The following is a 27430-nucleotide window of genomic DNA, read 5'->3' as shown; positions in this document are numbered from 1 at the left end:
CCTCCCCTCCTACCTCCCCCACTCTCCATGCCATACTGCACTTTCTTTTCTCAGACACGCCTGAGCTGTCCACACTTTGGTCCTTTGCACAGTGCTAATCTCCAATCCTAGAACATGCTGCCTGTTCTGCCCAGGGCCATCTTCTCCCCTGGATACCAGTTCCCTTCCCATGAGGTCATCCCTGTGACTGTCCCCTCATCATCTCTCACTGGGTCCCTATTGACATCTCCCGATTCCTTTTATTACCGATTCCTGTATCTCCTGACCTCTTCTGAGAGCACACAGTAGGATAGACCCTTAGGAAAACTGATAACTAATAACAGTTTTTCTAATACATAGTAGGTACTCAAAGTAAAGGTAGTAGTTGACAAAAAAAAAAAAAAAAAACAAGAGGGACGTGAGGGAGCTCAGTTACTGGAGTGCTTATCTTATATGCGCAAAGTCCTTAGCATGTGAACCAGGAGTGGGGGCAGACCTGTCATCCTAGGACTCAAGCTGGAGTCAGTAGGCTCAGAAATTCAAGGCTGTCCTCAGTCACATAGTGAGCTCAAAGCCACCCCAGGATACATGAGTCTACTTTTAAAAACTCAACTTAGAGGCTGGGGCCAGTAAGTCCTCCTCCACACTCCATTGAGACTAAGATACTTGTCTCCTCCCTCTGCTTCTCTCTGACTGGGCCTCTCCACAGCCGTCCTGTTGACAGTGTGCTGCATGAAGAGGAAGAAGAAGACGGCCAACCCCGAGAACAACCTGAGCTACTGGAACAACGCCATCACCATGGACTACTTCAACCGACACGCAGTGGAGCTCCCGAGGGAGATCCAGTCCCTAGAGACCTCAGAGGTAACCGCCCCACACCTCCACCGCTGCTCTCCACAGAAAGAGCAACAAAGTACCTGCTCAGCCCCAGGGCCTGCCCCTCTGCAGTGCTCACTGGGCCAGGAGCTTCCCCCCTGCCCCCGCCCTACTGAGCTTGGGGTCTGATTCTGAAAAGAGCCCTCCCCCCCCCACACACACACACCAGGTGCTTTCTTACACACTGGAGTTTAGGAAACTGTTCTCAGAACTTCTCCAATCTGAGAATAAGTGACAAATGCTTGTCGAGGACTTGTTTTGTGGCAAGCAGTCTCTGGGGACGGGAGATGAAAACTTGCTCTCAGGAGACTTCCAGTTCTGAGCTGTGTGGCCCGAGATGAAGCCTAGTGTCATTCAAAAACAAACCAAATTAAGAATAGTAACAGATGAAGGGCTGTGGACTCACGGGAGAAGGCCCTCCTCAAAGCAGAGGGATTCCTGGGCTTTACTAAGAATGCTCACAAAGGGAGACAGATGGTCCAAAGGAGGGAGGTGATCCAGGAGAGAGGTGCACCCTGCCTTCCCCGGGACTCCATTCCCAGGGCATCTAGAGTAAGCTTTGATGACTGTGAATGTAGCTACATTGTTCCCTTATCCAAACCCAGCTGATCTACTCCCTTAAAGTTTTTAGGTGACCTGTGAGGGGTCACCTCACACTCTCCCCACTCTCCAACACTACCCCACACACACACACTAGCCTCACATGATGCCTGCCTCTTCATTTGACAAACTCCATCCATTCATGCTCAGTATTTCCTTCCTCCATGATGCCCCCCTCATGGGTCTCCATCTTAGTCTTCTCTCCCCAGTTTACATTGCCCTCTCTTCTCTTATGCTCTGATGGTTTCAGAAGACTCTGGAATGACCTCCTGTTCCATCATACCTTCTGCAGTCCATGAGGACAGGAGCCAGGTGTTCTCTCAAAAGCACAGCCCCATTACCCATGGACCCCAGCTCCCAAGTGGATCTTCGGGGCACCTTAAAGAGAAGCTAGGGTTGGATGTAGGATGCTTTGGTCCCAGCACTGGGGAGGCAGAGGTAGGAAGACCAGAAGTCCAGACTACTTAGCTACTTTGGGAGTCCAAGGCCCTCTTGGACTACATGAGACCCATAAAAATGAAAGGAGGGAAGGAAGGGAAAGAATGGGGAAGAGAGGGAGAAGCAAGTAAGACAGAGGGGGAAGGGAAAGAGATCCCCAGAACCCATGTAAAAATCCAAGTGTCATGGTACACAAACTTTCTAGTCCTTGGGCAGCAGAGGCAGGAGAATTCCTAGGACTTGCTGGCCAACTAGCCTTGTCTAATCAGTAAGCCCCCAATTCCCAGTGAGAGATCCTGGTTCAAGCTGACTCCAAAGGAACAACACCTGAAATTGACTTCTCCCACAACACAGCTCGACTGCGTGCACCATATATACACACACACACACACACACCCAGTTCCTCTTTCTGGTCCCTTCATGAGCTGGTCTCTTGACAACCCTGACAACCCCCACTCTCCCGGCTGCTCTGGGCTCTTTGTTCCGCACAGAAAACCCATCACCCACAAGAGCTTTGCTCTTACGCTTAACGGGACCTCTCCCTCTAAGGCCTAGACCATCAATCACTTCCTGCAGTTCTCTCCAAGGAGCCCCCTTCCTGGACTGCCCTAAATCCATCGGAGCCACACGCTCCTTCCTCATCCATCCCTAGCCCTGCCTGCTTTCTCCTTACAAGGCTGCTCGCCAGGGATACTGCAGCCTGCTGTTCTCCAGACGCATTGATTGCCCTCTCCTTGCTGAGGGCAGGGCCTTGTGTGAATCCACTTCCCAGTTCCCTGTGTCTACAGCTGTGTCTGGCCTGGCCCACAGCTCAGCAGCAAACATGCAGGAGATAAATGTAAAGACACCGGGACTCACCCCCTAGTTCAGAGCCTGCCACACAGTAGCCACTCAGCAAAAGGGAATAGCCAGAGGGCAGGGAGCAGCCCCGGCTTCCTGAAGGTTTCATGGATGTCTTATATTTTCTTTATAAATGGGGGACCCAAATACCGAAGAACTGAGCCCATAAACATGCCTTAGAAAAGCCCCACTTTCAGAGCAACATGGTGGTGTTCTCCGTGTAGAATTGTGGTGGTCAGGGGTGGGGGTGCTCCTGATCTGCAGTCAGCGCCAGGCCAGGGGACTCCGATGGGAAGGGCCACTTGGCTACAGTCTCAAGAATGGAAGGCCCCACAAAAGCCAGGGCAGAAAACCAGCCAGCATTGGCTTCAGTCTGTGCCCACTGCCAGTCTACTCCCTTGGCTCTGCTGCCCTTGTAAAAAGGACTGTAATCTATTGCAACACTCCGATCTTGTGCTGTGCGAGGTCAGAGTGCAGGCGGCTCACAACCAGGGTGGAAACTGCTGGGGACATGCATGCCCTATAGACCACCCCGGACGATCACATTCTCCTAGATGCTGCTCCCTCTCTGTGCCTAGCTCCCTTACTCTCTGTGATAATAAAGGTAGCTACACACTGGACTGGCGGATCTCGGTACCCAAGTGTACCTGGACACTTTTCTCCCTTTTGTTTCCTTTTTCTCCCTCCCTCCCCAGTCCGTTGATGTCATTGTCTCCTAAACACCTCTTCTCTTTTCATGCAGTGCTTCGTACACACCCCAGGTTCACCACCGATCCATACTTGCTTGCCCCATTAAAAGTGGAAGCCAACACAAGCCGCATTTCAAGCTCCAAAGCCTTCAGAGCTCAAGGCAGTCTTCTATCTCTTCTCCATAGTTAGAAGGGTCAGACTTACATGCACTCTCCTGATGAGATTTGGCCAAAGACAAGCCCTTGGAGGAAATGCCTGTCTCCTGAAAAGACATTTTATCGACAGGCCATTTCCTCTTCTTCCCTGACTGCCCATAAAGCAACCAGCCCTTCCTCCTCAGGAACTGTCCTTTGTCTGTTTCATTTTAAAAATAAACTTCAGAGAATGAATTGTGGCTTCTTAAAATGAAGCGGCTTCCGAGGAAGTCTGGCCCAGGCCTGCACACACGGGTGCGTCGCAGCATTGAGATGTTTGTTTGGCATTCAGTTAGGCTTTGGGCTACTGTGTCTTTTCGCTCAATTAATACCTGGATCTGAGGAGGGCCCTTAGTAGCCCACAAGTGCTTGTAATAGCTGAGCCGGAAACCCTGTCAAATGCCTCTCTGAGCAGCCTGAGGTACCTATCTAAAGCTTCCCCTCCCCCAGGGGGGGCTAGCAGGTTTGGGGTGTTGTTTCACTTAACACATATCTTATTGCAGTCCACCACATGGGTGCTTGTGTTGCTACAAGAAATGGAGGGATGATTCTCAACAGACTCTGGGAGTCGGGGGTTGGAGGGAGGCCTTAAGAGGAGGACGACCTGCTTCTGAAGACTTGTAGGCCTGTCAGATTCTAAGGGGTGGTTATGGGAGAGGTGGTGCCTATAGGTGGATTTGGAAAGGAAAAGCTTCAGTTTTGACTGGGTGTCTGAGGAGGCAGCAGGAAGCTGAGCCTGGAGTTCTGAGGACATCAACTGTTGCCCCCTAAGGCAGGAGTAGGCGGGGGGGGGGGGGGGGGGGGGGGGGGGGGGGGAGCTGGGGAAGGGGTTTGTAGTGTGTGGAGGACGTATGGGAGATGTGACGATTCTGTGTGGTGTATGTGGTATGTGTGATATATGTGGGGGGGATGTATGTACTCGTGTGCTTGGTTGCTTGATTTGATGAGGCCAATCTCTTACTGTGTAACCCAGGCTAGCCTTGAACTTCCTATCCTCCTGGCTGCTGGGGTTGTATGTGTGCATTTCACGAAGAGCAGCCACCCCTCACTCCATCCCCAGCTCACACCAGCTTCCTCCCTCTCTCCTCAGGACCAGCTCTCAGAGCCCCGCTCCCCAGCCAATGGCGACTATCGAGACACTGGGATGGTCCTCGTGAACCCCTTCTGCCAGGAAACACTGTTCGTGGGAAACGACCAAGTTTCTGAGATCTAGCTGCAGCAGCTTCCGCTTTGCCACTCCCTATTTTTGTCTCTAAATTATAAATATACAAATATCTATATATATATATTATAAATATAACCTTTGTGTAACCCTGACTTAATAAGAGACATTTTCAGCTTTTTTTCTTAAGAATTGTCAACATCTTTTTTACAAGTGTGGTTTAAAAAAAAAAAATTTACAGAATGACCCATGGGTTTATAAAATAAAGGTATTTCTAAGCAAAGCGGTTGCACTGATTGCTTCTCTCAACTGTTCTGAGCATGCAGAGGTTCCAGGAGCCCTGGGCAGGTGAGGAAAGAGACCAGTCTCCCGTGGAAGCTGAATGCTAGTATGGCCAAATGAGTGGTCATTTGTGCGGTGTTGACACTCTGGTTCCCTTGGCTCAGCGTGCCCACATCTCCTGTCTTTTTGTATGTATCTTAGGGGTGGGAACCGGGGCACCACAGCAGAAGACACAGGCAAGGTTACAAAACAGAAGGGAGCTTGTCAGCCTGGAGCCTCACAGTACCATCACTGGATGTCGAGTTTGACAAGATCAGTGAAGGGCATCAGGCATCAAGACCCTCCACCCCACAGGATGCTCTCGCCATACGAGAGAAAACAAAAACAAAAAACGGGACTGCCTTTGTCTGGCAGAACAATGGTCCCTAGAAACCCTTCTTGGCCTCACCTGCCCCGGATGCCCTCCCTGCCTCTCTTCCTGGAGGACAGATGCAGATCTCAGCCCAGGGGCTGTGCGGCCCTTGCCCTTCCCTGTTCAAGGGTCGTTTGTTGGGCTTCGGTATTGCTTTCTCCAAAGGCAATGAATTGTGCCCCCTGAGAAACAGGTTTAATCTATTAAGCCTTGTGGTGTAGAACTATTTTTTTTTAACCTTCCCCCATTAAATCTTTAAAGAAAAAAAGATTGCCAAATGACTCACTTGAAAGAAGTGCCATTCTATCTCCAGGCAGAAGCATGGCAGACCTGCCCACTGCTTTCATGGTCCCCTGCCCCTCCCCTCTTGTTCCCCTGGGTCCAGGTCCAGCTAGCCTTCCCAGCCCACACTGCACCAGTGTGGCCAACATGGAGCAGACTCGCAGAGACCCAAGAGGGGCTTCTGGAGCCAATCGCATTCTCTGTTTCCTAACCCACCGTGGCTAGGGATTTAACTTCAGCCCCTCCCCCCTTCTCTAAAAGAAAAATAGTTTGATAGTATATTTTGAATATAGATGTTCTTATCAGATTGGAGCCTGAATTTGACTGTTGATTTCGATGTCTGTGTTGTTGCTGTGGTCTTCTCATCATGACTGCCTCTCTTCTTCCATTCCTCCTTTCCAAAAGAAAGACGGCCTTCAAAACTAATGTGTGTTCTCAATGTTATGTGGACCTACTTAACACGAGTCTGCTTGTCTCTCTTCAAAGACTTCAGCCCACAAAGAAGCAGGTTAAATGTTGTGCCGAGATTTCGCTCTCTAATGTGTTGCTGTCTGACCTTAACCTTCTCATAATATTTCTGTTAGCTACTGCATTAACTATACCAATGTGTGTGAGTATGTATTGAGAAAAACATGTTTGTAAAGTAAAATTTATATATAATATATGTCATCAAAGATACATATGTTATATATACATTTGTGGATGTATGACTTATTTTTCCGTATCCACAGAATTCAGCTACCATGTATATATAAATAAACTTATTTTATTACCCAGAGGACCAAGTCGCTAATACATTTTGCATTCTTTTCATTTAAAAAAATAACATTTTAGTCTCCCCTCAGTGGTACTCATAACTATCTTGTTTCCATGTCTACTTATCTAATTGGACATTGTATTGAACTTTATAGTAGTGTCATGAGAAAAGAGGGTCGGTGAGATCTTTTAGAACAAGAGGGTGGGCTTCCCAAGGGAGAGTCTGCTCTTTTCAGCTCTTTGAAACATTGGTGTCCACCCAGGTATCTCCCCTTGCCTGATCCCATCTCCAGAGGACCCGGTAGATTTAAAGTAGATGTCTTTGGATCTGAGAGTGTCTAAAATCACTAATCATTACCATTCCCTGGGCAGTAACAGTGCTTAGATGCACAGGGCACCTTTAGAGTCAGTAGCTTGCATTTGGCCTTGGATAACGCATCCTGGAACTGACTGAAATGCAGCTCCGTAGAACCCGGCAATACCACCCGGAATAGGAGGCTGTTATCATAACCTAGTCCCCAGTGCATCATGGGAGCTGCAGAGGTGGGATTCATAGGAAGAATGCCACATCTATGTAAGCCTATAAGCTACTGGCCTTTACTTAACTCAGTTGGCTCCTTCATTTATTAATCAGATAAACAACACTGATACTTAATCTTGTGTCTCCTGAGAGGTAGGGAGATACACCTCAGTAAAGTCTCTTACAATCAGGATCCAAGTTCGAACCCCGGAACCCATGTACAAAATCTGGGTGTGGTGACACATGCTTCTAGCACTGGGCAGGCACTGGGTAGGCAGAGCCCAGGCAGATCCCCGGGGCTCACTGGCTGCAAGTCTAGCCTAATTGGTGAGTTCCAAACTAACAGGAGATCCTGTCTCAAACAATCAGGTAGGCAGCCCTTGAGGATGGCCCCAAAGTTGATCTGTGGCCTCCACATAAAGACACAAGACAAACGAACAAAGTCCCTCTTACATTGTCTCAAGTAAACAAAACAGAAGGAGAAAGGTTGCAATCTTCATAAAGAATAGAAAATAAGCCGGACAGTGGTGGCACACACCTTTAGTCCTAGCACTTGGGAGGTAGAGGCAGGCTGATTTCTGAGTTCGAGGCCAGCCAGGTCTACAGAGTGAGTCCAGGACAGCGAGGGATATACAGAGAAGCCCTCTCTCGAAAAACCAACCAACCAAACAAACAAAAAAAAAAATAGAAAATAAAAGCTCACACAAAGTTCTAGCTGATGAGCAGCCCGTGTGACCCTGGTGAGTGGTAACTGCTAGAGACAACCTTACACGTTCTGGATTAAAGAGGCTTTCTCAACCCTATACATTCTGACTGTGGGATCCTGGAGTCTTTTATCACAAAGGGAAATAATAGTATCTATGAGATAATACTTCTGAAATTGTACATTATGCACCCCAAACAGCAACACATGTCAATCGTGTATTTTCCTGCGTTCTCAAGTTGAATTGAAAAAAAAAAAATCAGAGAATGGAATTGTGCTCAGAATTGGGGTATACTCAATGCCTACTAGAAATTGATTCCTGCCCCCTTCTCCTGCCTGGGGTCAACCCTCACATTACAAGACCAAGGAGTCCAAGGTCCATGGACCTGGGGTGCATGCCTTCTATACACTAAAATCTCACTCAGCACTCAAGTTTTAGGGCCATGTCATGCTCAGGCCGGAAGGACCATTCTAGCCCCCAAGAAGTGATTGGGATATAACCATTGACTGTGTGACTTGGAGGATGCCGAAGGCAAAGATTAAAACCTGGGGTACCCGCTCACAACTGTCTGTAACTCCTGTTCCAGGGGATCTGACACCCTCACACAGATATGCATGCAGTCGGATCACCAATGTACATAAAAACCTTGGGTGCTGAGAAAACCCTAACTTGGAGGACCCCTGGGTGCTTTCCAGAAATCCCTATGTTGTTCTCCCTTCTTGGTCTTATTAAAGGGTGATACAGAGGTGGAAGGGAGACCAGAGCCTAACAGCTGCCCAGCAGCTCAGGTCCAGCGTGTCTGCTGTGTCAGCTAGCAATCAAGCAGCATGCACAGCAAGGTCTAGAGGAGGAGAAACATGGCCAGTGGTCAGCAGCTAACACGCAGAGTGTCAGAGGGCAGACATGAGGGGGTGGGGGAAGGATGGAGCTGGAAGGGGCCTGGAATGGCTGCCAGGTCTGAAGGAAGAAAGCATGAGCAGGCTTGCTTTGTTTTCCTTGGGCCTGTGGGGCTGCCTTCCTCCCAGGCTGGCTTATGTGCGCACATACCAGCGCATGCGTACATGAAGGGATACGGACAGCCCTGTTATCAGCCCTGAGGCCCTAACGCGGAGTCCCAGCTTGTACTGTGAGACCTGGAGATCAGAACGCTATTCATCCAAGGTTCTGCGGCCTGTTTCCTCCCCAGTGAAGTGGGGACACTTGTTGCCTGCCTGACCCTCCCTGTGTTAGCGACATAAAAGCCATGAACTGGGGGTTCATAGAGTATGTACCTGGTATGCCTGAGGCCCTGGATTCTATTGTAGGAATTGGAGGCAAAAGGATCAAAAGTTTAAAGTCTAACTGGCTACATAAGGATTTTGAGCCCCCCCCCCCATGTTAGAGACCCTGTCTAAAAAGAAATAGGCAACTCTAGATAACCCATTCCCGCAGGCCGTACTGCTACACTCACCACCCACGAAAAGTCTAGATGGCTGGGCACATGACCCAGCAACAGAGAATGCCTGTGTGCCTCTCGCAGGCTGGTGGGGCGGTTCTCTTCCAGCTCAATGAATGCCAGAAACTCATGGAAGGCAGTAGACAAAGAACACGGGGACAGGGGAGTTTCCAGAGAGGCCCGTGACCAGGCCATAGGGATGCTGGGGGCTGGCAACCAAAAGCTACTGGACCCTGTAAACCTGCCAGGCACCACAGAGGCAGAGAGGATGAGCGAAAGGAGAGTAGCAGCGGACTTGCCCTCTGGAGCCAACGCCAGCATGTCCCTGCAGAGGCATAGGGTGTCATCCCTCAGGGGAACACGATCTCCTTCCTCCCAGGATAGCCCCCCAGCATCCAGGACCAGTGCTGTGGGTAGCCTCGTCCGTGCCCCTGGGGTCTATGTAGGAGTAGCACCCAGTGGCGGCATAGGTGGCCTCGGTGCCCGAGTGACCCGCCGGGCCCTGGGGATCAGCAGTGTATTCCTGCAGGGCCTACGGAGTTCAGGCCTTGCCACTGTGCCTGCTCCAGGCCCAGAAAGGGATCACACTACCGTTGAGGACCTGGGGGGCTGCCTAGTGGAGTATATGACCAAGGTGCATGCTCTGGAGCAAGTCAGCCAGGAGCTGGAAACACAACTGCGGGCTCACCTGGAGAGCAAGGCCAAACGCTCTGGAGGCTGGGATGCCCTCCGTGCCTCCTGGGCCAGCAGCTACCAGCAGGTAAGTCCTCCAGCTGTGCCTGGAGGCTTGCTAGAGGTCTGAGAGGGGATGGTGAGGGCAACAGTGAAGATGGTTCACTGAAGTGAAGTGATTACAGTTCTGAAGTAGCAACAAAATAATTTTATGGCTGGGGGCCAATACAACACGAAGAGCTGTATTAAAGGGTTGGAGCATTAGGAAGGTTGAGAACCACTATCGGGGAGATGCAGCAGATATCTGACCCTGGCTTTTCTTTCCTCAAAAGTTGCACTTGTCCTATTATCTGGGATGGCCTCTGTCACTGTTACTGTAAAGGGTTCTGAAGCCATCGTAGAACTCAATACCACTAAATGGATTAGCTATTTTAAATGATGACTAAATACATGGAGGGATGCTCCTATATCCAGATAAAATGGGTATATGGGATCAATGGGGATATGGACCATACTACTAATTTTCAATTTCCTATTACCTGTGGGGTGCATGCGTGTGTACATGAGTGCGTGCGTAAACAAGTGAAGTTGGTGTTAATATCTTGTTCAACTCAATAAGGCAAAAATTACTTCATCATGAAATCAATATAGAAATACCAGCACAAGCCAGGCAATGGCGGTGCATGCCTTTAATCCCAGCACTTGGGAGGCAGAGGCAGGCGGATTTCTGAGTTCGAGGGCAGCCTGGTCTACAGAGTGAGTTCCAGGACAGCCAGGGTTATAAAGAGAAACCCTGTCTCAAAAGAAAGAAAGAGAGGGAGAGAGAGAGAGAGAGAGAGAAAGAGAGAGAGAGAGAGAGAGAGAGATGCCAGCACAACAAGTTCTGATTCAAATAGAATTTTCTGAAGGATAGAAATATCTTTATAGTCTTGGCCATCGATTAAGTGGCTTCTCCTGGGAAGATATGAGCAAGGGTATTTTACCCCAGACAGGGCACTACCAACTATCAAATATTTTACCCAAGTGTAGCTTGGAGACCAATGAGTTTATTAGGGTTATTTACCAAAGTGAGTATAATTGAATCAAAGGAGACTATACCCCTGAAAAGTACATGGGTGAGACTCATGGCAGCTGCACCCCTGGAGCCCCCTGCCATGGGTGAGACTCATGACCGCTGCACCCCTGGAACTCCCTGCCCAATTTGCAGGTAGCTCTACAGACGAGTATCCCCTCCCCAGCAAGGGTTTATTGCATACATAATGGGAGAGGGTGTGAATCCTATAAAGCTCTAGGCCTTCTAAGTTTCCTTAAACTCCCTGGATCTTAGGGACTTCCCCTCTCCTTTCCATTCAAACAATGACTACACTACGCCATCAGTGTATGGCCCTCGGAATGTGACCATTGCGACTGAGCACTTGACATTTTGTTTTCCTAGGGCTTTGTTCCTTCAGATCACCACATGCAGCTGACAGGCATCTTGCTGGACAGGGATGTGGTGGGGCCTCCTTTTCCCATCACCCGGCCAGGGCTGCTTCCTGTTCCCTGAAATAATTTCCGTCTGCAGAGCTCTAAGCTCATCTACCAGTTGTGCCTGCAAGCTCTGGTTCCAAGGCTGGAAGCCTGCAAGCCTTGCTCCTCTCAGCCGGTCACTCTGGGGTCGCTGACTTATCTCTCCCCTTGGGATGCCTGTGAACTAAATCAGTCTCTCATCCGGCTAGAAGTAGCCAGATCCCATCTGCTCCCTGGAGTCAGGCGTGCAGCCTGAGAGGAGGGCACGAATGGTCCGTGTGTGGTCGAGTGATGCCAAGAGAGGCACACATGGAGTCCCCCGTTTCATCCCATGATGCTTCTCCTTCACTGTTCTCAGCAGTCCATGGAGAAGAGGGTACAATATAGTCCTGGCTGGTGCAGCTGTTCTGCCCACACTCCTCTGAGTTGTGAGGGAGAGCCTCAAACATCCAGGGCCTTACAGCCCGTACAAGAGGCAGCCACTCCTCTAGGAGTCCCTACAACTATCTCAATTCCAAATATGTATGACCTATTACCCCTAGAACATCCCATATACCCCATCTCAGCAGCATCTGCTGGACAGTATGATACTCAGATGTCATGCACATGTACCAGGGGGGACCAGACATCTCCATGCCGAGGTTAGAAAGTTCAGCTACAAAGCCTAATGAGCAGACATTGCAAGTGGCTACAAAAGCCCAGTGTGCAGATATTGTGACTGGCTACAAACACTTCTGCAATGCACGAGCCTCAGTTTCTCATCTAGAATCTTGATTTAATAATGTCTCTATAATCCAGCAACTCTATAACCTATAGACTAGACAGCTGTAAACTACAGAACAGCCATGAAGAACAGACACAACTTCAGCCTCTGCTCCTGGTGGTCAAAATCCAAAATGACAGCCATTTTCCTCTAAAGCATTTACCAGGGAACTACTAGATATGAACAGACACTTCCCCTCCCTCCTTGGTTCCCTCCTCCTCCCTCCCCATTCTCCTCCTTGATTTTAAGCTTCACTCTGATTTATCAGCCTTAAAACCACCCAGGCCCTTTCTCCCTAAGCAGTGAAAAGTAGTGAAGAAATTCCCAGGTGGTAGCCTCTGAGATCAAAGAGGACCCTACCTTAAGGGCCCATGGTCCAGCAGGAGGTGGCTTTGTGTTTCCCTGTGCTGTGCTCCTGACTTCATATCGAGTTTGTGATGCCAGTAACTGCCTCTGCTAGCGGCATCAGATCCTTTTGTCCTTAACAGCCAAACACAAGCTTGGCCTGAGAGACCTCCTGGGCACAGCTGCAGATAAAACAGCAGAGGATCATCCTGTCTAGTGAATGTCAGCACAAAAGGAGGGGGCTGAGCCAGGGTGAGGGAGGAACTGCCCAGGGAAGAGATGGGGATGTGGAGCACTGGAACTTTCTGTGGCAGAGGGATACTGGGGTCTCCACAGGCAGAAGGCAAACAGAAATAGAAATCATTGAAAGGCCAGAGAATCAGGCTTCTTTTCTTTTCTTTTTTTTTTTTTTAAGATTTATTTATTGATTCCATGTATGTGAGTACATTGTCACTACCTTCAGATACACCAGAAGAGGGCATCAGATCCCATTACAGATGGTTGTGAGCCACCACCACGTGATTGCTGGGAATTGAACTCAGGACCTCTGGAAGAGAAGTCAGTGCTCTTAACCACTGAGCCATCTCTCCAGCCTAGGATCAGGGTTCTTAATGGGCTTGTCATGGACTTGTTTTCTCTCCCTTGGAAAGTTGGCCTATACTCTGGAAATTGGTCTCTTTGGAGAAACTGCTAGGAGCCTGAGGGTCCCAGTTCTCTTGTCATGGAAGCTGTGGGGCTGGTATTACAACCACACAGAGAACTAATTCATTCGCTAGGTGAGAGGAGCAAGAGGTCAGCATGAAGACCATGGTGTCTTTGAAAGGAGGTGAGAGGGGCGAGACAGAACCCTGAGCTGTTCTACAAAAGCCTGAATGTATTTTCTGAGGGAAAGATACGCCATTGCTTTTTGGGTTTTTTTGTTTTCTTGTTTAATGTGCACCCACTTTTGTGTGTGTGTGTGTGTGTGTGTGTGTGTGTGTGTTGTTTATTTGTCGATGCACGGTCCTGGCTAGAGTGGCACTTTGTAGCCCAGGCTAGTCTCAAACTTGCAGAAATCCTCCTCTCTCAGCCTCCCCAGTGCTAAGACTATAGACTTGTAATACTGAAAGACCCCCATGTACCTTACCTAGATTGATCCATCTATTTCTAAAATCTAGTTCAGCAGGGCAGGCTGTGAGGCGGTGACTCTGCCAGCTAAACTTTGTAGGACATTGTTATGCCTGAGTCCACGGGAAACCCACACTAGCCCAAGAATCGCGAAGCCTGCTGCAACTTGCAAAAGAGCCTTTTTTCATTTGGAGTCCTAACTCGGGTCACATGCCTTGAACTCACAGGGTAAATGCTGGCATGAGATGACAAGTCTGGAAAGTATTGGGTATACAGTATACAGTATAGGTAGGAACTCTTTGAATGCTCAGGGTGAAGGGGAGTGGAAGGCAGTAACCATTTGATGGGATGGAGCTAAAGCTGGGAGGGGGATGAATGGGTGTCTGCTGTGGGGTTATCAGGACCTAATTTTATGGCCGGCCATAACTGTCTATGACCTCTGATTACCTTTTTCTATGATTTAAAGATGGGGCCCTAATCTTCTTTGAGTTTGTTTTTTTCTTTAAGGTCCCAAGGACAGACACCTGGAGAGTTTATCAGTGAGAGTGCTAGTTTTGGCAACACAGAGGTGGAGAGGATGGTCTCACAGCTAGCATTTGGCTCCTCGGGATGTTTTCATTAAGTGTGTGTGGGGGGTGGGAGGTGGTATGGGCAGTGCCATTCTAACTCTAGACTGGGAGCAGCCAGGGAGGGGAGGGAGCCCTGAGCTTGCTGCAGGGGGGACGCAGCAGAAACCAGCAGCCTGCACCTTGTATTTGCCTCAGGCTGGGAGGGAAAATGGGAGCTTCTGCGGGAAGAAATGCAGGGACAAACTACACAGCACTGCGGTCTCTTTGGTAAAGCTTTAACCACAGAAAGTTAGCATTAGTAATTCGGGGGTTACAACAACACTACGGTGTGGTTAGAAGAGCCATGACACAGAGAAGCATGTCATGGAGAAAATTCCCAGGGACAGAGATGAATAAAATTGGAATAGTATTTCAACAGGTCAGGGGAGAGAAGAGGCGTGAGGTTGTTACATAGAAGTAGTCATACATTGTTTTCTAAGAGGGGAAACTTCTGGTTTCCTAAGGGTTCTTGCTTTGTTGTATAGAGTGGAGCTGAGAGAAGAGCGTCTAGAAGAAAGCTCACAAGAGACAAACTCTGTCACCCAAGCCCCTCTCATACGTCCCTCTCAGCCACTGTTAAATCTCTTATGACACCTTGCACTATAAGACTCCAGTTGAGCCAGTTGAGCCATATAATGAAATGACTTTGAAATCAAGCAGTCCCAAGGTCAAGCTCAGACTCTGCCGTTAGCCTCCTGCAGGACCTTGAACTGACTTCTACCCTGACGTCTGCATACCTCAGTTCCTCATACTAATGAGTACTCTTGAAGGTGTCTTTGGTGTGATAAGATACCTCTAATGAGGATGCTCTAGAGGCCCACTGCAGAGTTTAGAACTAGGGAAAGGATGAGGACTGTACCCGCTACAATGTAACACGTAGCCTATACAATTAGAAAAGACAGGTGTAAGAACTAGATGGCGCTCGCCTTTAATCCTAGCATTTGAGAGGCAGAGGCAGGCAGATTTCTGAGTTCGAGGCCAGCCTGGTCTACAGAGTGAGTTCCAGGACAGCCAGGGCTATACAGAAAAACCCTGTCTCAAAAAACCAAAAAAAAAAAAAAAAAAAAAAATAAAAAAAAAAAAAAAAAAAAAAAAAAAAAAAAAAAAGAATTAGAAAGAGAAAAATGTTGGTTCTTTCTAGAAAACCCAGTGAGCTAAATGTAAAAAATATACAAAACAGTAAGATTTAATTAAATCACAAGTTATAGAATTTCACCAAAAAGTGATATGTGTATATAAGCAACAACAACGAAAAACAGTTGAATGAAAATTTCATTTATCACACAATAAAAAAAAAATTCCTATAAGGAAATCCAAACTCTATAACAATGGCTCAGAGCAGAGCACCTATCCAATATATGCAAGACCCTGGGTTTAATCCTCAACACCAGAAAAAGAAAAAAAAATAATGTTTTATCACCAGGTGGTGGTGACACATGCCTTTAATCTCAACACTGGGGAGGCAGAGACAGGCAGATCTCTGAGTTTGAGGCCAGCCTGGTTTACAGAGCAAGTTTCAGGACAGCCAGGACTACACAGAGAAACCCTGTCTCAAAAAAGAAAATAGTTTATCTTATAAAATACAACAGCTTATTAGGACTCTAGATCCAAGTCAGCGCAGAGGACCCCACTAAGCCTCACAGAATAAAGAAGTATCCACTAGTCTGTTCTAGAATAGGAGAAGACACATCTCAAAGATCTCTTCTCAAAGCAAAAGACCGACATCCATATTTAAGAGCAGTAGGAGGAGCCTGGTAATGGGCTGCACTCTCCAGAAGAACTAAATTAAAACTTAATCCAGACAGCTGGCACAGTTTGGAGGGAAAATGTGGTAGGCCCTTCTGGGGGATTATGGAGAGAAGTGGCTGAGGCAGGCAGAAAAGTGTCACGGGGGTCCCCCAGCGTTCCCCAAGGGAATGAGGCAGAGCCACTGAAGCTGAGATCTCCATTTAGGCAAATAAAACCTCGTTCATCCTTGTCTGCCAGGGGAACTGCACAGAAAGACTCATTTATCCGCTTTAAAGGAGCGAGCCTGGTGATCACAGATGCATTATTCAGCAGAAATGAGAAGTTACTTCAGCTGTTAGCGGGAGGTAATGAAAAGCTGCAGAGGACTCCCCCCCTCCGTTCCCTACCCCCTCCACACTGACCAGCTACTGGAAAACAATTTCCAATTTTATTTATGTGTCTATTTATTTCAGGGGCCATTGAGTAATCGTAAGTCTTGAGGAGACACTGCACTGCAGTGAGAGACGTGGAGTTAGGCAGGCTCAGGAGACACTCTACAGAAGACAAACGTCTGTCTGAACACTAACTGCCAGGCCCAGCCTGGCTGAGTCCTCCCTCCCCTCCCCCCTCCTCCCCACTCCCTCCAGCCAGTCCTACCAAGCCAGAGCCTTTCTAGTTATCATGCACTGCCTTACCTCTTCATTAGCTTCCACTCTCATCTTCAGGGTAAGTGGCCCCTCTCTCCAACCCCCGTCAGGGGCAGCTCTGAGCAATGCTAACCAGCAAGTGACATTATTGTTCATTTGCCATGAAAACGGAAGCATCAGGCATGTCTCTTTCTAGAACCTTGGCTATTTATTTGGATAATGAGAGGAAACTCTCCTGCAAAAAAAAAAAAAAAAAAAAATGTCTTCCCACGAGGACATATAAGCAATGTCTAACCCTCCTCCTACAGTCAAAATGACACCACCAACGTTAACTGTGGGGAACTATTGAATTTGTCAGGCTTCCGTACAGAGGAGGCCTTACTTACAAGAATATAGAAGCATCAACCCAGCATGGACGCTGACTTTCCCAAAGCCACCTAGAGGGAGGCCCTTCCCCTAGTCTTCCTTCTGCATTCTAGCTCCTCCCCAAGACCATGGGCAATGAAGGCAATGCTGTGATCAGTGGGTGGTAGGGAGCAACTGGATGCCCAGGTGAGGGTCATGTGATCCTATCCCTCTATAGTCAACAGTTAACAAGCCCGGCTGGAGTGATTTTTTTTTTTTTTTGCAGGCAGCACAGCTGAACTCCCCAAGATGATGGTGGTTTGGCTCTGAGATTTGTGCTGTACAACAGTCTCTGTCGCTCCAGTATACTCACTCCTATAAGATGTGAATCAGACAAGATGAGGAAAGACCTGGGGCCTCTCAGGAATTCACTGTGAGGGTTCTTAGAGGGGCCTAAGGAGACCTGCCTGGGGAGAAAAATCTCACAACCACAGCTGCTACAGAAGCAGCCAGCTTTGGGCCTCCAGAGCAGAGCCCAGCACGCACGCGCGCGCATGCGCACAAGCCAGGCCAGGAACCACCTCCAGGAGAAAGCCTTGGACAGACCCAGAATCCCCCAGTACAGTTTCCTATCCAGCCAATGATAAATATGGAGAGGACATATATGTTCTGGGGACCCAGGGGTTCCCCAACAGTGTTTTCTAGCAAAACCAAGTATCATGATAAGACTTGTGAGGGTGACAGCCTTGAGTGGGACCCTGACTCACAGGACCTCAAATTCCTATCTCCTTGTATCCTTAGCGGTAGATGGAGTCTCCTGGAGAGAGGGTAACACCCGGTGCTTTCTGCCCGAATGAAGGTCTCCGCCTGGGTGGCTGCAGCGCCAGGCAATGTATTCTCTCACTCTTCTGGAGGCTCCAGTTTGAGATAAAGATGTCAGTCAGCCAGGGCGTTCCTCCCTACAGCAGCCATCTGCTTCCTGACCCCTCGTGCGACTGAGCGTGCGCATTCTCATTTCTTCTCGCCAGAGCTCCATCCAGTCCTGTCTGATTAGAACCACCTTCATGGCCTCCTGTTGACCTAACCCTCTTTTTAAAGATCCTAGCTCCAAAAATGGTCACATCCTGAGGTACTGAGCAATTAGAACTTCAACATATGGACCAAGGGGACATAATTCAGATCATAATCTCTGACTGTATTTATTATTTATTTATTTATTTATTAGTTTATCATGATATATGGTTTCTCGAAATGGGGGGACCTCAAAGTCATGATACTCCCACATCACCCTGACTCCTAATTTATAAAGAAACTGAAGTCTAGAGAGGAATGGCTATTCCTTATTGAGTTTGAAATCCAGCCAGGATCAATTCAGTGTTGTTCTGCCCCGCCCCCAGCCACCACAAGACATTACAAAAAGCTCCCTGGTACCTTCACAAATCCAGAGGGCCCTAACTAGAACCTATCATCTACTATAAGAACCCTCTTCCTGGTCAAATGGAGTGACATTCACAAAGGTCCTCCTCTGGGAGGGGGTTAACCTCTGGGAGGTGGTTAACCTCTGGGAGGGGTCTAGTTTCCTCCCCTCCCTTTCCTCTTTGAATCTAGAAAGCCATGTCACAAAGGGTAGATTGATCTTCCCGCAGGCACAGCCATGACTAGAACCAAGAGCTATAACTAGGACATAAGAGGCTAGTTGCCTTCCAGTGCCTCAGTCAGCTCCAGACTGGCTTTGCTTGCCAGGAATGGTGAGGCCTCCCTTGGGATTTTTTTTTTTTCTTTTGCAATGATGTTCAGGCTCAGAAAAATAATAACAATAATAATAATAATGTGCCAAGCAGTCAGGCACATTACCTCGAGGTGTCCTCGAGGCAGGACACCTTCCTCTGATGGGAGTTCAGAGGCTCCTTGGAGTGTGGTGGTTCTAACTGTCCCAAGCCACTGTTCACTGGGAGCCTGGGCAGCTGCCAGTGTGGGTGGGAGGCTTATGCTAAGCTGAACCTGCTGTAGGGCTTTGCAAAGATTGCTGAATGGGATCTGTGGCCTCTAAGGGTGACCGCTTCCCCAGACACTGAGCTTCATGCCAATCTGGAGGGCTAAGGACTCTTTGAAAGTAGTGACTGGTCACACCAAATGCTGGAGCTTGGACGGCATCCTGGAAGGTTCTCAGTCTAAGAATGAGACTTGGGCTTGTAGCAAGCCACCAAAGATATCAGAGAATCTCAATTTATACCTGCAAAGACCATGTTTTTAAAAAAAAAAAAAACAACTTGGAATTAGGATTTCAGTGACTCTTTGGAGTGTTATGCAACATAAACCCTAACTAAAGCTATTGGTTGTTTTGAGAGTTTTGTTGCTGTTGTTGTTTTGGGTTTGGGGGGTAAGTTTTTATTTTTGTTTGTTTGTTTGTTTGTTTTTAATCATATATTCCCGGTGTCCTAGTTCTTCAAATACCACTTCAAAAGTCCACCACTACCTATCAATGTTTTTCATCTCAAGCCTACTTCCCTTTCCATCTGAAATCATATTCTGCCTCCTAGAAAGCCATAAATTCATGAGGGCAAAGGGCAATGCAGATAGCCCAAGAGAGAGCTGCTCATCATGGAGGGACACACACAGTTACTGTGTGACCTCTCTGAACCCTTTCTCAATGGTTAAATGGAGGGACCAGCTCCCCTGGGTCTCATAGAAGACTCAGGAAATAAGCTGCATTCCAATTCATAACCTTGGAAGGCAAGTGACAGGGTCTTCTTCATGGGCCTAGAGGGACAAGGTTCCACTTGACTCCTGGTGGCTTCCTGGCTTTGAGCCCATGAGACAAGTTCCTTTCAGGAAGAGGTGCCCTCTCCCCATTCTTAGAGATTTGGCCAGGCTGGAATGTTCTGCACGTGTGGTCCTTGCATTCCTAAGATTCGGATGGTGACCTGTGCCCCCCAGAAGTGATGAAACATCTGTGTTATTTACCTCACATTCCTGCCAGGATAGATCTCAGGCGTTGTCAGATGAACTTGTCTAGACGACGAGTTAAAAGGGAGCAGGCAAAGCCCACACAGGCTCAGAGTCACAAAACCCCTGATTAAAGGAAACCAACACACAGCTGTGATTCCAGGGTTGGCCAGATGGGGCGCTGTGCTTGTGTGTAGGTGGTAATGAATATTCATGAGCTGCCCTCATCCTTCATACACGCCCCCAGGTGGTCGTTTTTTTTCAGCCCTCAATACACTGAGAATTCCCCTGTATCCGAAGTGTGGTCTGGTCTTCCCTGAATTTTGCAACGATGGCTTGGTAACAGGAAATAAGAAAGGACAGAAGGAAGACAGGAAGGAAAGGGAAGAAAAAAGAGGAAGTCAGGCAGGAAGGGGGCATACTACACATCCCCAAAGACCTGAGGTCACACTCTGGCTTTGCTGTTGACAGGCTTTGTGACCTAAGACAAACCCCATAACCTTGACCTCTCCGGATGAAATGCTGTGGTCCATAAAAGGAAGATAATATTCATACCACAGCATTGTTGTGAGACTTAAATAATTTATTTCAAATCTTTATGGTAGTGCCTAGCCATAGTAAGCATTCATTGTAAGTAATCGGTGTCATCATTTGTAATAGTTAAATAATAATAGTCATGAATATTGCATAGTCCTAGTAGCCAGTCTACCCAGCCGATCCTCCTCGGTAGTATCTCAGGCAGGAAGAACTACAGTGACACATAAGGATGGACCCGGTGTCTGTGGCCAGCAATCCTGGAGTGGCCTTCCAGCCAAACCCAGAGCTGAAGGAGACATAAGAAGGGGTCAGGATTGGGGGGAAGTCCCTGGCTGTCACCTCTTGGCAGGTGGCACCACCTTCTGGCTGTTCTAGGAGCTGTCCTGCAAATCTAGCATCTACACGTACACACACACACACACACACACACACACACACACACACCTTGCAAAATGTTCCTTGCGTGTCAGGTCCTGGACTCCTAGAATCACTACTCCGTCAGAGCTACCTTGATTTGGCCTCAGAATTTCCACTACAGGTCTCAAATTTTTTGAGGACTCAAAACCAACCATAAAATCTCCCTCTGGGCGGAGACATTGCACGCCCGCCCACTTCTCTGCTGTTGCTATTTGGGACAGAAGAAATCCCTCTCCTCTTTGACTTGTATTTTGTGTTGCCTTCGGGGGCTTAGGGCAGAGCTTGAATTTAGAGGCAGAGTCCCAAGCTCTGAAGCCCATTTTACAAACCCTTTCCCAGGTCCCTAGCGCATCCCACTTTCACCTCCCGCTCTGAAGAGAAAGGAGATAATTGCGACTGCTGTCGTGGCAGTGGTCCTTCTGAAGCTTAAAGGAATATCGCAGCAGGGAGGAAGGCTTGTCAGTGTCAGATTATAGACTACCACTTCCCAGCCTGTATGTGTAATTAGTGTCACACGTAAGTACAGAATCTTTCACGGTGGTGGCACCCATTGGTCCTGCCTCCTTGCAGCAGCCTGACAGTGTAGCATTTATCACAGTAGCTACTGGAGTTGTCACAGACTCCCTTTTATTCTGTTCCTTTCTGAGGCTTTGAATGCAGACTGCCAAGTACCAGGCACTATGAGAATTCAAATATGAAAGAGACCAAGTTGTGAGCAATGGACCCTGGAGTCTAGGAAGAATGTTCAACCAACACATCCACACTTTGGTTCAGCCATATTACATTGTGTCAGCACAATGCTGGGCATGTGACTGATGTCAACTGTATATGGACCAGGAAGGACACGAGAGATGTGATCAAAACACAAGTTTGATGTGATAGGACCCCTCCCTAGACCTCTTTCGACCCACTCAGTGGAAGACAGACACTGCCCGTGACACGGAGTAGAAATACAAAGGGTGTCATGGTTTCTCTGATCCCTGGTAACCAGACATGGTAACATGGTAACCAAATTAAGTAGTGCATATGGATTTTTATGTGTATCAAACTCAGGTTGTTAGGCTTGCTTGTAAACACTTTACTTGAACAGCTATCTCCCTAGCCTGGTCCCAGGCTCACAATCCCAGAGATGGGGAGATACAAGAATCCCTGGCCAGACAGCCTAGACTAATTAGTGAGCTCCAGGTCCCAATAAGAGACCCCCACCTCAAAAAAAAAAATGAAGAGCTCCTAAGGAATAACACTTGAGATTGTCCTCCGTGTACACGTATGCACATACAGGCACATGTATGTACACGTATGCACATACAGGCACATGTATGTACACGTATGCACATACAGGCACATGTATGTACACGTATGCACATACAGGCACATGCATGTACATGTACATACATACAGGCACATGCATGTACACACAGGAACATGCATGTACATGCACACAAAGGATCTTCTCTGAGAGCCACACCTGAAATCAGAGAGGAGCCCTGGTAGCGTGGATCCCAGTATATTTCTGACTAGCACAAATCCCTCTGTCATGGGCAAACACCCAGGAGGAAAGCCAGAAATAGCCATTTCCAAATAGCTTCCTTCAGGTGAACAGAGAGGACACCTGGGAGACTCAAGCAGTGTGTGCTGTGTCCTTGAGCCCTGACCTCCCTGTGCCTGTGCTGACAGCAGCCTTATCCACTGCCCCCAGGGTCTGCAGCAAACTCCACTCTGGCCTCATGACTGCTACCGTGGGAACCTGGCCTCCTCTGTACGTCTTCATTCCCAATGGCTCACACCTCCATCCCAGCACACTTCCCCAGAGAGTGCCTTAAGCACTGTCTTAAGCACTGTGATGCGTTGAGCACAGGACCGGTTTGTTTGTTTTTTTCTAGTTAACTTTGCTTATACCACCTCGTTTTTACTTAATTGTAAAATATTTTACTATAAGAAGAGCACCCAGAACTCCGCATGTCCGCCCTTTACGTCGTACATGACACACTTTATGAAGCAAAACTCAAAGATTTTTAGATATAATGCAAACCCCTCCGTGCATGGAAAAGCTGCAGTTGCAGGTCAGTCTATGGGATGTCTGCTGGCAGGGTCCAGTTTTTCAGGAAATGCTGGTATCTATTTTATCTGATTATATAGATTATTGAATGAGGCTTAGTCACATTACAGAAAGTAGTCTATATAATTAGTAATAATAACAACAACAATAACAATAATGGACTCATATCAGTATGCTATTACAGTGGTGATGCTGGGGTTGAACCTGGGGCCTTGTACATGCTGGCTTGGTACTCTGTCACTGAGCTATGCCACCAGCCTCTTACTGTTTAAGACAAGGTCTCACTTAAATGCCCAGACTGGCCTAGAATGTAGTCTATAGCCCGGGCATTCCTTGAGTTTGTAGTCCTCCTATCTCAGCCTACAGAGTCCATGTTCAGCTTCTACTTCTTCTTCTTATTTTTTTTTTAACATAGGTCTGAGATTTGAACCTAGATCCTTGTGTTTGCATAGCAAGTACCTTACCCACTGAGCCTACCTGCCAGCCCTGTGAATCGCTTTTTATTAAAAGAAAGTCCTTCCCATCTGTGTGTTAATCATACCCAACTGTTCTCTCACGGGGCGGGGGGGGCTGTGCATCACAGCAATGACACAACCCATGAAGCCTGAAATATATATTAGCAGATCCTCGCTAGCAGAGGTCCATGTCTGCCGTGGACAGTATACAAGTACGCTGGTGCATAGCGTTGCCAGATGGCTCTGAACTGGCCTCACCATCCTTCCTTCCCAGAGCTTCCAGAGAGCCCTCCTCTGCCTTCTTCACCCGCTTCTCTCACTATTCTCCTGGGTCTTGGCCTGGTCTTTGTGAACGGATGTCTCCCTGTCTCACGGGCTTGACTCTTTCCACACATCTCACTTATTCATCAATTTACTGAATACTTATTAAGGGATTAGCATGCACCTGCTGCGGCTGAGATAAAGCTGCCCTTGCTTCATAAGAAGAGAACTGGCCGCTATTTGATGTCAGAGCCTCAGTTTAATCACAGTGGGAAGGCAGATGGCTGAGCGCTGAGCGTAGGGCTTGCTGGCCTGCCCTGGAGAGGGAGTACCATGAAAAAAACAACCAAATAGCTGGCAGCATTGTGCAGGCTGAGGATGCTCAGCTGGGAAGTAAAACAACAACTTGGCCATCCGCCCAAAGTGTCTGACAGCCAGGGGCACCTACATCACAATTCTCAGGAGAACGGAGCTATTTCATACTGACATCCATAATACAGTTTTCTGGTGATTAAACAGGTTGTTGTTTTTTTTTTTTTTTTTATTCTGTCCTGCCATTTGACCTTAGAAAATAAAACATCTGTGATTATAAGAGAGGGAGAGTATGTGAGAAAGGTATTGTCCACAGTCCATACAATAAGAAACGGGGCTACTTACAGCCAGGAGAAAGGAAGCCTGTGCCAGCCAGATAGTCAGCCTGGGACTCAGAGCACAACGCTGGAGGCTGGAAACCATGGCATCCAAAAAGATGGAGGAATGATACAGGGATACAGGCATTAAACCAAAGCAGAAGCTGTTGAAGAGAGCGGGGTGGGGGGAAGTGCTAAGGCAGGAGAGTGCCAAGTTATAAGACTGTTGGGGTTGTTGAATTTTAAAGATCAAATGTAGATGTATGCCCACTGCTGGTGAAGTTTTTATAGGCATTTTTCCTCATTTGGTTTTTTGTTTTCCTTTGTCTCAAGACAAGACGTCACTACTGTAGCCCTGGCTGACCATAAACTTGTGGTTTTGCTGCCTCAGCCACCCAAGTGCTAGGATTACAGGTGTGTGTATGCCTGGCTGTATGTGGTATCTTGATAATTTTAAAAACTGAAATATAAGGACATGAAAACCGCCAAGATTAATGAAAGATATATTCCAGATGAGGTATGCATAATGACCTCTGATGTGAGGCCAGAAGTTGACGAGAGCAGAGATTTTTAAATCAGACATACGATTTGTAACTGTTGAAACACATATAGGAAGTCAGACTTCTGAACTCTCTATATCAGTATATCGTTATATACTTGAAATTGTCCATAATATATATGTTTGCTTTTTTAAAATTGTTTAAAACCAAAAGAGCCAGATGAGGAGGCTCCTGGCTGTAATCTCAGCATTGGACAGGTGCTGAAGCAGGAATGGAGGACAGTCACTGGCTGAGGGACACAAAAGTGAAAAAAGACAAGAATGAAGATAAAAGACAGCATGATCACTGTGGAGATGCACTGGGCAGCCTGGGCTGGGTTTTGAGGGATGAATAGGAGCTCACCTCACAAAAGGGAGCAGGGCTAGGTAAGGCTTGCCTGTGACATTTGTACATAGCAGAATGAGGCAAGAGCTGGAGTCTTGAAAGTTCGAGCTAATTAAAAGGAGTTCTGCCCCTTAGAAGAGGTCAAATTTAGAGATCAGCAAGGTCAAGTTATAAGGGGCCTTGTACAGCAGGCTAAGGAGGGAAGGTTTATCAGGAATATACCTCAGAACAGTCTAGTGTAATGGTTTTCAACCTGGGGGTCAAATGACCCTTTCATGGGGGCCTGCATTTCAGATAGCCTGCATATCGGATATTTACATTACAGTTCATAACAGTAGCAAAATTACAGCTATGAAGTAGCCAGGAAAATCATTTTATGGCTGGGTCTGCACACGATGAGGAACTGTATTAAAGGTCACAGCATTAGGAAGGCTTAGTACCATTGCTCCAGTAGAAGAGGGTAGAGTTTAGAAAACAGAGATGGACAATGGGGGGGGGGGTGTCAGCTGGCTACCCAACAGATTCCCCAAGGCCATTGATTGAGTCTTTGATGTGCCCAGTGCTCAAAACAGATTCCTCTGGAGGCGTCCAGATGGAGCTGTGACAAGAGTGCTTCTCAGTGTCGACTAAGGCACGGCCCCTGGCATTTCAGAGTGCAGGAAGCGACTTTTACCTCAACTCTGGTTCTCCACAAAGGAATATTGGCAGCTTGGTAACTCAGCTGACAGCTACTGTACCACGCCCCTTGTAGCCAATCAGCAAGCGGGAATGACAAGAGCACACCTGCGATCCCAGCATGCTGCAGGCAGAGGCAGGAAGGATGCAAGCCCAAGGCTAGCCTGGGCTACATAGTGAGATTCTATCTCAAAATACAACACTGGTAGTCACTACAGTCTGTTGTAAATGATTCAGAGAAAGCCAACGAGGCAGAGATGAGCAGAGATGAGGAAGTTCTGCTTGAGGTGACGTGGTTAGGATGAGGAGAGAGCCAGGCAGAGGCAGGAGGGAAGGCCAGCGTGACCCAGAAAGGCCAGACCCCAGAGTGACTGAGCATGTGAACAACTGGAACACAGACAAGCGTGTAGAGCGTTAAAGATAGCATCTAAGGCTCCACACTTTATTTCCAGTGTGCCGGCTAGTTCTGTGTCAACTTGACACAAGCTTAAGAGTCACTGGAGCGGAAGGAGTCTCCGTTGAGAAAATGTCTCCATGATATTGGCCTGTAGACATGATAGTGCAGCACTCACCTTTGATCTCAGCCCTCAAGAGGCAGAGGCAGGCAACTCTCTGTGAGGCCAGCCTGGTCTACATAGTGAGCGCCTATCTCAAAAAGAAAACAGGTAGGTGAAATCAAGGTGGACACCAGCGACACACGTAATTTCATTTCATTTAAATCCTGTGCATAGATGAGATCACTTACAGATAAAAACAAGCCCCGAAAGCCAGCCCTAAGAACTGGCAGCACTTAGAACTCGGATAAAGAGAATCGACCAGCACAGCAGGAAAATTAGAGAGAAGTGCCGTGAGAGCCAAGAGGTAAAAGTGCATCCTTGGTAAGGCATGTGAGTGGGGCCTCAGCAAGATGGCAGTCTTCAGTGCAAGCGAGGTGTGCCTGGGGTCCTAGGCACAGATTTTGGCTTTTTGTTTATTTGTTGCTAGAAGCAAGTCATGCTGAGAATCCGCCCTTACTTGAAGTCATATAAAAGTGAAGATGTTTCCAAGGGATGTCTCACATCACTGTGCCAACTGAGTTAATTTCCCAGGAGCCCAGTCTTACCCAGCTCCCCGAAGCCTGCATGTAGTTCTGGCTGCTAGGACACAATATCTTTAACGCTAACTGTTGGGCTCACATGAGAAGCTTTTTAAAATGTTCCTTGTCTTTGCTTCTTTAAAAAGACACAACCATAGTTCAATCCCTCACCTGCCATCACCAGCTCCATTTATTTTAATAACTATGTCCCCAGTGAGGCAGCAACAGGAAGGGATGAGATCCAGAACATCGGGGTAAGCGTGACTGGGGTTTTTCCAAGGATAGTAGGAAGGAGAAATTGAAAGAAAAAAATTTAAAGACACTAGATGGAGGTCTTCATTCAACTGCCTATGCATTAAAAAGAAGAGGGGGAAGAGGAAGAGGGGGAAGAGGAAGAGGAGGAGGAGGAAGAGGAGGAGGAGGAAGAGGAGGAGGAGTATGAAAAGGAGGAAGAGGATGAAGAGGAGGAGGAAGAGAAAGAGAAGGAAGAAGAAGAGGAGGAGGAAGAGGACAAGGAGGAGGAGGAGGAGGAAGAAGAAGAAGAAGAAGGAGGAGGAGGAGAAGAAGAAGAAGAAGAAGAAGAAGAAGAAGAAGAAGA

At 47.7% G+C, this 27430-nt stretch overlaps 2 protein-coding genes and 1 long non-coding RNA gene across 14 annotated transcripts in view; 2 read left to right on the top strand and 1 right to left on the bottom strand.

Moving 5' to 3' along the window:
• Positions 1–6536, top strand: part of Tmem108 (transmembrane protein 108) — a 290470-nt gene extending 283934 nt beyond the window's left edge. For all 12 annotated transcript variants that reach the window (XM_031344794.1, XM_031344793.1, XM_031344802.1 and 9 more), the window contains 2 exons: positions 689–843; positions 4708–6536. In XM_031344794.1, the coding sequence (XP_031200654.1) occupies positions 689–843; positions 4708–4830 (278 nt within the window). In that variant the 3' untranslated portion in view covers positions 4831–6536. The remainder of the gene's footprint in view (positions 1–688; positions 844–4707) is intronic.
• A 2639-nt stretch (positions 6537–9175) lies between these two features.
• Positions 9176–27430, top strand: part of Bfsp2 (beaded filament structural protein 2) — a 52495-nt gene continuing 34240 nt past the window's right edge. The window contains exon 1 of the mRNA XM_031344803.1: positions 9176–9930. Coding sequence (XP_031200663.1) covers positions 9283–9930 — 648 coding nt within the window. The 5' untranslated portion in view covers positions 9176–9282. The remainder of the gene's footprint in view (positions 9931–27430) is intronic.
• On the bottom strand, positions 16349–20340 carry LOC116073100. Its single transcript, XR_004111666.1, has 3 exons — positions 19859–20340; positions 16598–16784; positions 16349–16456 (listed from the first exon to the last, which is right to left on the bottom strand). It is a non-coding gene; the product is annotated as an uncharacterized LOC116073100 (long non-coding RNA).

The sequence above is a fragment of the Mastomys coucha genome, unplaced genomic scaffold (assembly GCF_008632895.1).
Source record: "Mastomys coucha isolate ucsf_1 unplaced genomic scaffold, UCSF_Mcou_1 pScaffold23, whole genome shotgun sequence".
Classification (NCBI taxonomy): domain Eukaryota; kingdom Metazoa; phylum Chordata; class Mammalia; order Rodentia; family Muridae; genus Mastomys; species Mastomys coucha.
This window is presented reverse-complemented; position numbering and strand designations above follow the sequence as displayed.